Source organism: Camelus ferus, chromosome 22 (assembly GCF_009834535.1).
Source record: "Camelus ferus isolate YT-003-E chromosome 22, BCGSAC_Cfer_1.0, whole genome shotgun sequence".
Taxonomy (NCBI): Eukaryota; Metazoa; Chordata; class Mammalia; order Artiodactyla; family Camelidae; genus Camelus; species Camelus ferus.
Genome location: NC_045717.1, coordinates 23561554 through 23575337, shown reverse-complemented (window position 1 = coordinate 23575337; position 13784 = coordinate 23561554). Strand labels below are relative to the sequence as shown.

The following is a 13784-nucleotide window of genomic DNA, read 5'->3' as shown; positions in this document are numbered from 1 at the left end:
GGCGCGTGCCTAGGTGCCCGCGGGGGGCGTGGCCCGGAACGGACAGCTGCGGGGGCGGGACTTGGAAGAGTGGAGGCGGGGCCTACACGGAGAAGAACAAAGCGTTTGAGCTTCTTTGTCCCGTCCATCTATTCCGGCCTCCTAGCTAGCGCGCCTGGAAGGCTGTGGGCACGCACGACGGTCCCTAGAAAGAGAGGAGCTGCGGCTGCAAGCGCAGCTTTGGGAACATGTGGGCATACCGGTCCAAGCACTTGGGTGGCGTGCGCATCCTCAAGCTCTGGTTGGCGGATTCGGGCTTCCTGGGAGATGCTAAGTGCATGCTCAAACTAGACAGCCCACGGGCGATCGTCTGCGCATGCCCAGGCGATGGAGGGGCCTGTTGAGCTGGACGGATTCGGGCTTCGCGGGGAACGAGATGCGCATGCCCAGGCTCCGTGGCGGACGTGCGTAGACGCAGGCTCCAGTTTGCGCATGCCCAGACTGTGAAGGGCCTCGCAACAGCAGTTGAGAGGCTGTGGGTAGGCGGCGGCGGCCAGAGCGAGATGCTAGTGTTCGTGATGGTGGTGGCGACTACCTTGCGGCTCTGCCCGCTGGCCAGAGCTCAGCCGCTGTGCCGGTGGGGCCGTTTTCCCTTGGCTAGGGTGCCCCCAGGGTTTGGGGAGCGGGCGGGCTCATCCCTGAGCGGAGGCTTGGGTGGGATGCAGGAAAGACGTCCCGCCCCGCAATCTTATTTGAGGTTTCCAAGTTTACTCCTCTAGGAAGCGAACTTGATACCCGCCCTTTCTCTCACCTTCCCCCCGACCCCTGCAGCACATCACCAAGTCCTCTCATCACCATTTAAAAACTTTGGTCCGATTCCGACCCTTTCAGGCCACCTCCACCACGCTAGTCCGTGCCCTCCTGTTGATCCTGGCCGGAGGGATTGTTTATAGACGAGTGTGACCTCGTCATTCCCCTCCCCTGGTTCTCTGTGGCATTCAGAATAAAACCCAGTTACGTTGCGCAGCCTTCCATTTCCTCGAATGATCTGGCCCACGGTTCGTCATTAGCGCTGCTGACATTTGGGGCCAGATCATTCTGGGGTGGAGCCATCATGCATATTATCGAGTGTGGAGCAGTATCCCTGGCCTCCACCCACTAGATGCCAGTAGTACCTCCTTCCGCAGCCCTGCCCATCAATCACATGTCTCTAGGTATTGCCAAGGGTCCCCTCGGGATGTGACAACCACTGATGTGGCCCCTGCCCACCCCTGAATCACTGCTCCAGCCACATGTCCCTTGAATATGCCAAACGCGGGCCAGCCTTGGGGACGGGGGGAGACTTGGCGTTTGGTACTCCTTCCTGGAACACTTTGCTTCCAGCTTTTCCCCACTACTTCTTCCTCATCACCCAGATCCGACTGAAATAGTACACTTCCTTATTTAAAGCCTCCCTCCTCCCCATAGCTGCTTTTCCCCATCATCACTAACTTCCATTACTCTTTTCACAAATGTTTTCTTGTCTCTTGCTGTCACTGGGATAGTCTCTCCATGAGGGTATAGAGTGTTTCTCTTATTCACTCCTTGCGCATAAAATTTTTAGATTTCAGTAAGTGTTAGATTAGTAAAGAGTGTACACGAGGTGCTGTGGGGGCTGGGCAGATGCTAAAGCCCAGGTCCTGCCCTCAGGGAAGTCCTGCCTGGAGTGAGCAGGGTCCTGTTTGCCGATGAAATAGCTAATGTGTGCTTCTGGTGTGCCTCGTTTGATCTTAAGGACAAGGTTCATGGTGTAGTGGTTCCTTAACCTTACTTGTTGAATGTGAAAACAGACTCAACGAAATTAAAGACACACTCGCCTTTAACAGGGAAGTCAGGAGTAGGGTTTTCCAGTGAGATTTACTGTCAGGATATGTCCTAAAATCTGAAAAGACTGGTTACATCCAATTCTCCCCTTTGCCCACACTGGTTCTCAAAGCATGGCCCTGGGCCAGCCACATCAGCATCACTCGGGAATTTGTTAGAACTGCAGTTCCCTGGATCTACTGAATCAGAGGCTCAGAAGTGGGGCTCAGTGATCTACAGTTTACCAAGCCCCCAGGGTTGGCACACATCCAAGACTGAGAACCAAGATTGGGAAAAAAGAAAAGAAAAAAGAAAATCTTCCTAAACTGGGGTCTGCAAGTGAGCCTTAAAGAGCTCTCGGGAATATGTCCATTTCTGCATATAAATAAGTTTGTTTCAGGAAAGGAGGGACCACGTTTTCATCAGATTTTCCGGGGGCTCCCGTAAGTCTAGAAGCTTCAAGAACATGCTGCACTGTTAACCCAGACACAACCCGGCAGGAGTCCTGCGGAATACTCAACAAACATTGACAGGTGTTTTCTCGTCTCTTACCTCTAGCATGCAGACGGTGAGGACAGGAAAGATATTTCACGATGGACAGAAAATTCAAGGGGTATGTGGGTCCATATTTAACATTCACGCTTCACTTTCATCTAATTGCTGGATAACAAGGAACCTTTTCTAGTCTTGCTTGGGTGTCAGTGTTGTGGCAGGCATAGACCATGACTTAATCTAATCCTTACCATTGCCTTTTGAAGTAGGCGATAATCTTTCCCATGTCACTAAAAAACTGGTCGAGAGAGACCACAGAACCTCAGCAAAGCCAGGAGAGGGCTCTGGGTTTAGGACTCAGTTCACCTGAGTTTTTATCTAGCGTTCTATCTGATAGAAGGTTTTAAATGCAGAGGGACAGAGAAAGCAAACCCTTACTTTGTTTACATGACGTAGTGTAGGAGAAAATTTCCTTTTACCCCACGTGTGCCTATAAATACAAGAAGAAAAAACTATTTTGTCATCTCAAATGTGTTTCCTATTGATGTTGCGTTATTTCAGAAGTGGTGTCAGCATTTCTAAATCAAGTGACTGGTTTCTAACGCGAGCTTTATGATTTTTGTCCTCTGGCCTCTCTTTCAAATAACAAATAACCTGGAAATACATAACAGAGACAAGAATGAGATGTGACGTGTATAATTATCCTGGGAATCTCTCTAAACTTTTAATTTTGACATAATTATAGATTCACAGCATGCTGCAAAACAGTGCAGAGATGTCCCAGGTCCCCTCACCCAGCTTCCCCCATTGGTGACCTCTGACATGACCAAGGGATGACATCAAAACAGGAAAATTAGATGTAACCCACCTGCCTAATTTAGATTTCACTTTTACATTTTCTTTTTTTTTTTTTACATTTACATTTTCAGTGTTGCACGTTAGGAAATGGTTTTTGCCAGGTAATTATTACTACTGATTTGATGAAGGTTTTATGACTCTCTCTCTCTAGGACCTCCTGTATTTTTCATCTGCGACAACTCGCTTGATTAAACATCCTTGCAAGAAAAACATAGCCCTGTATCTAGGGTAAGTGACCATTTTAGGTATTGTTACCTTCTTTTCTATTAAAACATTATATTTGCCCTCATTCCTTCATTTAGTCAACATTATGAAAGACAACTTGGTCCTGAGCTGCTAGGTGCTGGTCTACAGGGAGTCCACAGTTGGGGTAGAGGCTGGAGGAAGAGAGGTGAAGAGACCAACAAGTCACTAAAATAATGACAGTATAGCATGGTACCACCTGTCATAGATACTTACTATAAATGCTTATGGGGGAATCTGAGGAGAAAATGCCTAGAAAGTTTCTCTTGGGGAATTGATGCCCAAACTGGGCTTTGAAACATGAATAGGAGTTCACCATGGAGAAAGGGAGAACCAAATATGAATGGCCATGGAGCAGAACATTCAGAGGAGTGGAAACCTCATGCACTTGGGATTGTCAGGGTGCAAAGCTAAAAAACTAGATCCATGCAGCATACCAAAGTGGGTATCCCTCATCCTAACGGCATTGGAGGATTTAGGGCTACACGGTTTGTGTTTAGGAGGATTTCTGAAAACCCAGGCCAAAAAAACCCCAAAACAACACAACGTTATAAAACCTCAACAGAAGGAAAGGCCACATGGAGAAGAAGGAGGCAGACTCAGCAGGACTTGCTGGCGGAAGGGAGGCGAGCACGCAGTTTACAGCGGCTCCCACGTTTCCAGTGGAGAGAACAGGGATGGGGCGGCGGCTGGGGATGACTTGATTCTTGCAGGACACCAATGACACCTAAGACCGGAGACGGAAACTGGTCGTTCATGGGGTGGGGAGCTTGCGACCTCCCAGGAATCACCTGTTTAGCGGTCAGCAACCCTGGGGAATATCGATTTTCTGCAGCAGGTGAGGGAAGAGAAAGAGAGAGGCCAGAGCTGAAGAGGAGGCCATCACAGAGGAGCCAGGGCCCGTGAGTGGGTAAGCAGCCCCTGGAGGCGATGGGAGGATGGAAGAGAAAGTGGGGATATGGAGAGCCAAAGCTCATGTTACTCTCTCCACAAGCCCAGACAGAAAAAGGAGGGAGGTCACTACAGAGACTGAGCAGCTAGGGAGGCAGAGTCTGGAGGCTGACTGGATGGGCCTGGGGAGAGCGGGTGACCACGGAGAAGGAGACAGGTCTTCCTGGGACCAGGGTGGAGGCTGGCCCAGAACAGGGTGAGGACTTCCACAGCAGAAGCATCTCAAATGAAAAGACTTGACTCCTGTGTCATTCCTTCAGACTGGGCTGCCCTATCAAATCCCCCTAGCCACATGTGGCTATTTACATTTAAAATTTCCTTTGACCAGTGAATGGATAAATAAAATGTGGTCCATCCATACAATGGAATATCATTCAGCCCTAAAAACGCAGGAAACTTTGACACTCACTGCAACATGGACGAACCTTGAGGACATGATGCTCAGTGAAAAAAGTCAGTCACAGAAGGACAAATACTGTCTGATTCCACCCCTAGGAGGTCCCTAGAGGAGTCAAATCCAGAAACAGAAAGCTGGTGGTAGGTGTCAGGGGCTGAGGGAGGGGAAGGGGGAGTGAATGCTTCATGGGGACAGAGTCTTAGTTTGGGAAGATGAGAAAGTTCTGGAGATGGACGGTGGGAAGGTTGCACGACAGTGTGAGTGTGCTTAATGCCACTGAACTGTGCACTTCAAAATGGTTTAAATGTGTATTTTAGCACAATTAAAATAAATGGTGAAAGATATATTTTAAGTTATGTGGATTTTACCATAATTTTAAAAATTAAATATTTTTAAGTGAAATGAAATACAGAGAAAAATCTACAGTCAAACCAACCGCATTTCAAGCCCTCAGTGTGGCCAGCAGCTGCCGTGTTGGACAGCTCGGAAACAGGGCTTCTCCCTCACTGCAGAAGGCTCTGTGGTCTGTTTGTCTACAGCCCAGTGGGCTAAGAATGGTCTTTATATCTTTATACACTTGAAAACAATTCAAAAGAAGACTTAGGATTTTGCAACACTTGAAAAATGATGTGAAATTCACATTTCCTTGTCTCTAAATAAAGTTTCATTGGCACATGACCACATCCATTCCTTTATGTGATTGCACCATTCACAGAGATGAATGGGTGAAGACAGAGGCCCCTAAAATATTTCCTATCTGGCCATTGACAGAAAAAGTTTGCTGGACCTCTCATGTGGAGCAAAACACTTAAATGGCACCTCATTCCCAGAACACACTGGAATCAGAGAGCACTGGACTCCAACAGCTTCTGGAAATAAGAAACTAATGCGTAATAAAGTTATAAGATACCACTTCTCACCCACTGTGTTGGCGAGGATGAGGGCAAAGGAGGATGAGGCTAAGTGGGTCTCTCTTCTATGGAGGACGGTTTGGCAGAATCTGTCAAAATGTTCAATGCATGTTCTCAGACAAAGATCTCACTTCCAGGAAGTTAACCTACAATGATAACTTGTTTATGTTCCCAATGCATACCCTGCCCTAGGCCTTTGTCCCCCTGCAGTCAAGGGGAAGAGCATTCTTCGAAGCAGGGACAGCATATGCAAAGGCCCTGAGGCAGGACCTTGTCTGATTGTTGGGAGAACAGCTCAAGCACCATGATGGAGAGTAAAGTGTGAAGGGAGACATCAAAGTGTCATCACGTGGGGCTTTGTCAGCTATGGTGATGAATCTGAATTTCAGCTTAACTCTCGTGGGAAGCCACCAGCGATTAGACAGGGGAGGGACATGATCTGACTTCTCTTTTGAAGGACCACTGACTTCTGGTTGGAAAACAGGAGGCAGAGAGGTGAGACTGAAGGAGGACACAAGTGAGAAGCTGAGGTGTGGTCCAGTGAGAGACCAGGAGGCAGCACTGGAGGGAGATAGGGTTACAAGAATGGTGGCTCAGAGGAAGAGGGGTTGTGGGGAAATCAAGGAAGGTTGCATGGAGGAAGAGGCACCTGAGCCGAGTTAGGTGGTTTAGCCCAGGTAGGATTTCAGCTTATTAGGATAAGTGGGTGGAGAAGGTCTGGAAAGCACTGAACTGAGTCAAGGGCACTTAACTGAGGAGGAACAATGGGGTATCAGCCTGGAGAAGGGCACAGAGCTCTACTTAGCTAAGAGTTAGACTTCCTGTCTTCCAGCGTAAAGGCTGAGTACCACACAGGATGAATGGGAGTTGGCTTTGGAGGAAATAGGCAGTACCAGATGGCATGAACAAAAGACACAATATGGCATGTGATGTTGGAGTGTAAAACAGAAGTCCAGTGTGGTGAGACATGAGCCAGGGGCAGTAGTTCTCAACTGGGGACAATTCTGCACCCCCCCAGGGGAGGCTGGGCAACACAGCGGGGCATTTGTGGTTGTCATGCCTGGGGCATGCTACTGCCATCTAGTGGAGGCCAGGGATGCTGCTCAACCTCCTGCAGTGCCCAGGACAGCTCCCTACAAGACAATGGTCTGAACCCAACGTCCCTAGTGCTGGGGTGAGAAGCCCTGGAGTAGGGAGATGGATAGAGTTCAGATAGCGGATCTCCCTGTAGGTGGTTCAGAAGCTTCACCCTTGATCCTTTAGGAGACAGGCAGCCATTCGAGTTTTCCAAGTAGTGGAGAGGCTGATGCCGGTAACCCTCACCCTTTGGGCTGGCTGTCCTCTTTTGCTATAACACCGTGATACATCTAATTCTGAAAGCATTCTTCTTTTCTCTCCCTTGCTGACAGCCATCACGTTGTGTGGCTGTCAGCATGCCAGTGCTTGCAGAGACTGGCATGGGAGTCCACCACTCATTCTCTAATTTACTGTTTTAAAATTGTGTCTAAAACCAGACCACATAAAATTTAAAGGAGAGAATATCAGTGAAGTATTTGACCTGGAGTCTACTAACAGTATGGTGTTGATTTTGCACTTTGCACGTTCGAAGCTTGTTTTACTTACTTCTGGGTTCTTTTTTCTTTTTTTAAGTTCTGGATTTTTAACTAGGTTTCTGACAGCTGTGCTTCCTGGAAAAGTGATCATTATATATGTATTTCAACCCCAAACTTCCTTCTTTGTATACTTTTTTCCTAGTGAAGTAGAGCGGTTCTTATGAGAAGAGCCTATGTTTGGTTATCTTTGTGTCCCTAGAGCCTGGTATTCAATAAATGTGTGCCAAATGAATGAGTGAATCAGAGGTTTTGTTTTTTTTTAAGGTCAAAGTAGGTGAAAATCTTGCAATGGTTCAGGAAACTTTTTTTTGGAAATCTCACTTCACTGACAGGTTCTAAAATAGAAACAAAACCAAAAATAGATAGACAAAATAATATCCCCTAGTTCATGCTTCAGAGTTCCTCCCTTCCCCAATGTTTTGCTGGTTTTGATGTCAACAGAATCTGTGCGGACAGTATTTAACCATGTAAAAGAGACAATATAAAAGTAAAAATAACTGAGAAAACCGTATCACTCTCATTTCAACTTCCTATCAGTAGTCCCACCCCATCAATACGACAAGACAAAGATATGAAATATAAAGCACAATTAGATTGAAAGAGACAACGTCTGCCAAGTCTATGAGTACCCACTAGCAGAAGTAATAACTGATTGCATCAAGATGGCCAAACGCAAGACTGACATGAAAAAACATCAACAGCTCTCCTGTGAACTAGCCATGACCACTTATAAAAGGCACTTGTGAGGGGTGCCATTCACAATAGCAGCAAAAACTTTACGATACATGAGAATTAACTCAGGAACTCCTTTTTGTCTAAAACCATAAAACTCTCCTGCTAAAGGGACGGGAGACCTGGATAAGGAAGCGGTATACCGTGTCCACGGCTGGGCTTTTGCTTCTTAAAGGTCTCCTGCGTGAGGGAACACATTGCTTCTTTCTTATATACACATTCCTTTACTTTAGCGGGATCAGAGCAATAGAAATATTTTAAAAAGACAAAACTGAAGTTCATCCTGAGCAAAACAGTCACTTAATGTACACTTTGTATCATTTTATTTTTGATGTGATCATGCTTTTGAAATAATATTATTATTTCAAGATATCAAATATCCGGGCTTTAGAGGTTTACTCATGCAAAAATAGACAGATGGTAAATAGACAGATAGATAGACAGACAGACAGACAGACAGATGCACGATGGCTCCTTGCTAAGAAAGGAATTTTGTTTGAATGGAACAGTTTTAGACTGCCTGCCACTGTCTTTTTCTTTTCTTGTGTGAAACTGTCCTGACTGAACTCTTTTATTGTTTATTTCAGGAGACAAGCTTTCCTGACAAGAGACAACTTCGAGAGCAGCCTCCTTCCACTCTCCATCCCTGAGGCACTGCAGGTGGTTGTTTTGCCCAATGACCCGCAGGATGCTTGACGTGAATAATACTTAGGATTAGATACAGTTCGGGAATGCCACACCGGTCTGTTCCTGTTGGTTTGGGGGCTTCTTTTATGATGTGCCTCTTAAAGACACTGAGCAAATTCTAAGCCAAAAGAAGGGTTGGTTCTATTCTGCCCTTACTCCCAAAATAGGAGCTTTTTTTCCCCTGAAAAAAGAACCAGAATTGTTGCAAGTGCTCCTTATAACTGTTGTGTGTTATAAATAAATAGACTACATGCACTGATGTCAGGGCCTCCCTAAGTAGTCCTGAACCCCAACAGAAAAACCTGTACCCCCTCAGTAACTGTCTTGAGAAATTTGACGGTTAACACCTATGCTACTGCAGGGCCATCTGTTAAAATACCAGTTTCTCTCCCAAGTGATGCCTTTATTGGTTCTGCTCCTCATCCGTCATCTGTGCTTTAGACTGTATCCTCAGAGGAGGTTTTCAGATGGGAGAAGGGGATGCAGCGAACTTAGGTGTCCGAGGGCGCCAACTTTAACCTCCCAGTTCTACTTCTCGCTGGTCCCCAGGATGCATAGTTTCCAGTATCTAGGAACCAGACAACTCTTGCTGGCATAAGCGTTTCTCGGATGCATATCTAGAAGCACTGCCTTCTGCATCGATGTCCGAAAAGGTGCCCGGATTGATATCGTGCCGTCTGTCGCATACGTAGGTTAGCACGCCAGAAGTAACGTCAGCACATTTTGCTGGTTCGGTATTGCTGTTAGTCGTGAACCAAGAAGTCTACATTTATGACTATGAAGCCAATTCCTGGAATGCATCAAAAGGTATGTCTCTCCCTCTCTCCCTCTCCCTCTCTGCCTCTCTCTCTCCCTCCTTCCCTTGCTGTGTGTGTGTGTGTGTGTGTGTGTGTGTGTGTGTGTGTTTTATTTTGCATAGCCAACACCAGAGAAAAGATTATTATTCTCAGAAGTACAGACGATACTGCTACTTGGATGTCAGCCACTGGCCATTCCATCGTCATTTAAAATTGAAATAAAAATTGGCCTGAATCCCCTTCCCACAGGGTGGGAACTGAGTGTTTCCACCTGGGATCGTGGTGACAAGCCACAAAGCCCTGCTCTGGTCGGAGCACACAAGGTGCGTCAGCAGGAGCTGTGATGGAGGGGAGGACGGGGAGGACAGGGGTGCCGCAGAGATGAGTCCTGGGTGCCTGGCGGCAAGGCTGGGGGGTGACATAGTCCTACGTATGTCGCATCAGGGGTGGGGACAGTGGAGAAGACTAGCTTTAAGGAGAGAGAGAAGCGAACCCTGGTGGAGGAGACAGAGATGGGGCCAAGTGAAGACAAGGGAGATGTTGTTCCCTAGAAAAGAGGAAGGACGGCCCCTCTTTTCCAGGACACGAGGAGAAGGGGGAGGGAGGACAGGTAATCACCAGGGGCTCATCAAAGTGAGAAAGGAGTCAGTACGAGGTTTCTTAACCCCTGTCCTGCTGACATCAGGACTAGGTCATCCTCTCCAGGGCCATCCTGGGCACCGTGGGGTGTGGAGTAGCCTCCCCGGCCTCCACCCACTCAATGCCAGGAGACCCCCAGTCATTACAACCACAGATGTCCCCAGACATCACCCAGTGTCCCCCACAGGTCAAAATCCCCTCGGTCAAAAACCACTGAGTTGGTAGATAACCATCTGGCAATTTGCTGTCGTTTTGTTTCATGTGTATTCGTTGTGATGAAAGATTACGGGCCAGTGCGAATAGTGCTGCTGTGAGCATTTGTGTACAAGTATTTGTTTGGACACATGTTTCCAGTTCTCTTGGGCAGATACCTAGGGGTGGAATTGCTGGGTCAGATGGAAACTCTGTATTTAACTTACTGAGGAACCATCAGGTCTCCCTGTAATGTAAGTCATTCTGGTCTCTGTCTTTTCTCTTCTCTCCATCAGTTTAATAGAATCCAAAGAGTGAACTCCCCATACCCCTTCTCCAGCCCCTGCGCCCCCAATTTTACTTTCTGTCTCTATGAATGTGACTTCTCTGGGGACCTCAAATAAACGGGATCATTCAGTATTTGTCCTTTTATGGCCAGCTTGTTTCACTGAGCATCATGTCCTCAAGGTTCGTCCGTGTTGTAGCAGGTGTCAGAATTCCTCCCTTTTAAGGCTGCATAATATTCCATTGGGGTGAATGGACCACATATAAAAAAATCTATTCAGTTGTCAATGGACACTCAGGCTGCTTGCATGTTTTAGCTATTATAGATCATGCTGGTTTGAACATCCATATACAAATGTCTCCTGGAGACCATGCTTTTCATGTTTGTGGGGGTATATACCCAGAAGTGGAATTCCTGGATCATGTGGTCATTCTACTTTCGTTCCATTTTACATTCGCACCAGCAGTGCACCAGGGTTCCAGGCGTCACCAACACTCATTTTCTGTTTCGTGGTAGCCATCCTAGTGGGCGGGAGGCACCTCACTGTGGTTTTGCGCTGCATTTCCCTGATGATTAGTGATATTGAGCTTGTCAGCCACATGTATATTTTCTTTGGAGTTGAAGCTTCTTTTAAAACAGAATCAAAGAATGCCTCACTAAGAGAAGGGCACTCTTCCTGCAATGTTGGCAGAATCCTAAAAGAGTTTCTGCAAAACCAGTGGTTCTCAATCAGGAATAATTCTCCCCTCACCCCGAGATGACACTTAGCAATGTCTGGAGACATTTTTTAGTTGTCAAGACTGGAGAAGAGTGCCACCAGTTAAATAAGTCATTGCATAAGTGATTCAATAAGGTAAGGCAGTCAGCAGAAGCAGGGATGCTGTAAAACATCCCGCGGTGCCCAGGACAGTCTGGGCCCAGATGTCAGCGCGGACGGCGAGAAGCCCTGCTCTAACCTCCCCCCTGAACCTGCAGTGAGCTCGGAGGGCATTTTAGTTCTCTTTCCTTTCAGGTATAGAGCACCCTGTTTCCCACATTTCTGGTGACAACTGTTGTTACAGTGGAAATTCCTTTTGCGCGGTGAGTACCACGTGTCCTGTCTCGTTTGTCCACTCTGCTCTGAGCAGAGGTAATTATGAATGGAAATAAGGGCAGTTACGCCTCGAGGGCTGGGGCTGAGATGGACTCGGGCGGTGCACTGCCCTGGGCTCAGGACAGGACCTGAGATATGGGCGGGGCCCCGGAGCTACTGTTAGATCAGGTGGCCGACACACTGTGAGTGTATCCATCTATCTTCTTTTTTTTTTTTTTAACCTGGTATCTTGAAATAATTGTAGATGTACAGGAAGTTGAAAAAATAAGAGTGCCACGTATCCCTCACCGAGTTCCCCCCAGTGGTTACATCTTACACAAGCGCAATATGATACAGACAGGAAATTGACATGGGTACAACTGTGTCAAGTCAGGCAATGGCGACTGAGGGCAGAATACCCAACTGTTCCATCACCCCAGAGCTCTTTCCACGTCTCCCGGCACTGCCCTGACCCTGGCAACCACGAACCTGTTTTCCATCTCTCTAATTTTATCATTTCAAGAATGTTATATGAGTGGGACCACACCATACGAAAGCTCTGGGGACTAGCTTGTCCCAGCAAAATTCTTTGGAGACTTGCCTGATTTGTTGCGCGTACATCCAGTCTGTTCCTTTTTGAGGAGTTTTCCAAGGTGTGGCCGAACCAGAAGTGGGTTGTTTCCACTTTTTGGCTGTTACAAATAAGGCTGCTATAGACATTCATGGGCAGGCTTTTGTCTGGACATAAGTTTTCACTTGTCTGGGATAAATGCCCAGAAGTGTGATCACTGGCGTCTGCCCCCTCTTTTAAAAACAGAGGTATAATTGACACGCCACACTGTGTAAATTTAAGGTGTTCAGCGTGTTGATTAGATAGACTTATGTACAGCAGTACGATCACCACCATACCATGTCACACACTTATCATTTCTTTTTGTTGTGGGAACAATTAAGACTTAGTTTCTTAGCAGCTTTGGAGTTTATAATACAGTATTGCTGTCTGCAATCACTGTGCTGTGCATTCGACTTCCAGACCTTATTTGTCTACTTTAAGAACATCTCCCCAGCCACCCCCCTCGCCCTCTGTCTCCTTTTAAAGAGACCATTCTATGTGTGTGTTCTTCCAGGATGTAAGCAACTCGGTTTTTGCTTATTTGCGTGGAGATCAGATATCTCAGACCAATATCTATTTCTCAAACACCCAGGGATACGTATTTCAGAAGTATGCCCACGAAAGGCAGGTATGTTCAACCTGGTAAGAAAGTCAACAACAACAACAACAAAAAAGTACCCTGTGCGGTAGGAGTAATTAGCTGTCTGTGGCGAGCAAGGACGTTTCTCTCTTGAAGAATCCAGCCAGCTAGGAGGGTAGGGGAAAATTCCAGGTCAGAGCAGCTGGCTCAGGAGCTTGGGATGTGAGGAAAGACACAGCCCTGCTTAGGGGGAGAGCTGGTGCCACAGCACAGGCCGCACGTGACTCACAACACGCAACCCCACGCCCACCCAAAGGGCTGTACGTCAGGAACCACCATCATCCCCGCTTTACAGATGAGAGAACTGCATGGGGTTGAACGTGTGTCGCCCGCAAAACCTGTGTCCACCCCGAACCTCAGAACGTGACTGTCCTTAGAAACAGGGTCTTTGCAGATATCATTAGCTAAGATGAGGTCATCCCGGGTCAGGGTGGGTTCTAAAACCAGCACCTGGCGTCCTGGTAAGAAGAGAGGACAGGAGAGGGTCACACGGAGAAGAAGGCCACAGGAAGACGGAGGCAGGGTTGGAGAGGAACCAGAAGAGAGGAATGACCGGCTTACTTCCTCAGAGCTTCCGGAAGGAACCAACCCCGCTGACCCCCTGACTTCAGACCTCCAGCCTCCACACCTGTGGCATCACAGCCCTGCTGTTTTAAGCCACTGGGTGTGTGGTACTTTGTTATAGCAGCCCTAGGAAACCAATACAGGGCCGAAGGCTCAGAGAGGTGCAGGGCCTTGCCAAGGCCACACAGCTTGGCAGAGCTGGGGTTTGAACAGCTTAGAAGATAGGATCCTTGGGTAGCTAAGAGGATGGCGGCGTTTTGTCCCGATGCAGAGAAT

The 13784-nt window shown here is 47.4% G+C and overlaps 1 protein-coding gene across 2 annotated transcripts in view; it reads left to right on the top strand.

Annotated features, from left to right (window-relative positions):
- Positions 1 to 244: 244 nt before the first annotated feature.
- CATSPERD (cation channel sperm associated auxiliary subunit delta) overlaps positions 245 to 13784 on the top strand; it is a 40648-nt gene continuing 27108 nt past the window's right edge. The window contains exons 1-7 of one of the 2 annotated variants that reach the window (XM_006177596.3): positions 245 to 616; positions 2380 to 2434; positions 3323 to 3399; positions 8606 to 8678; positions 9398 to 9512; positions 11632 to 11699; positions 12819 to 12932. In XM_006177596.3, the coding sequence (XP_006177658.1) occupies positions 543 to 616; positions 2380 to 2434; positions 3323 to 3399; positions 8606 to 8678; positions 9398 to 9512; positions 11632 to 11699; positions 12819 to 12932 (576 nt within the window). In that variant the 5' untranslated portion in view covers positions 245 to 542. The remainder of the gene's footprint in view (positions 617 to 2379; positions 2435 to 3322; positions 3400 to 8605; positions 8679 to 9397; positions 9513 to 11631; positions 11700 to 12818; positions 12933 to 13784) is intronic. The other variant, XM_032465823.1, reaches the window with a different exon arrangement.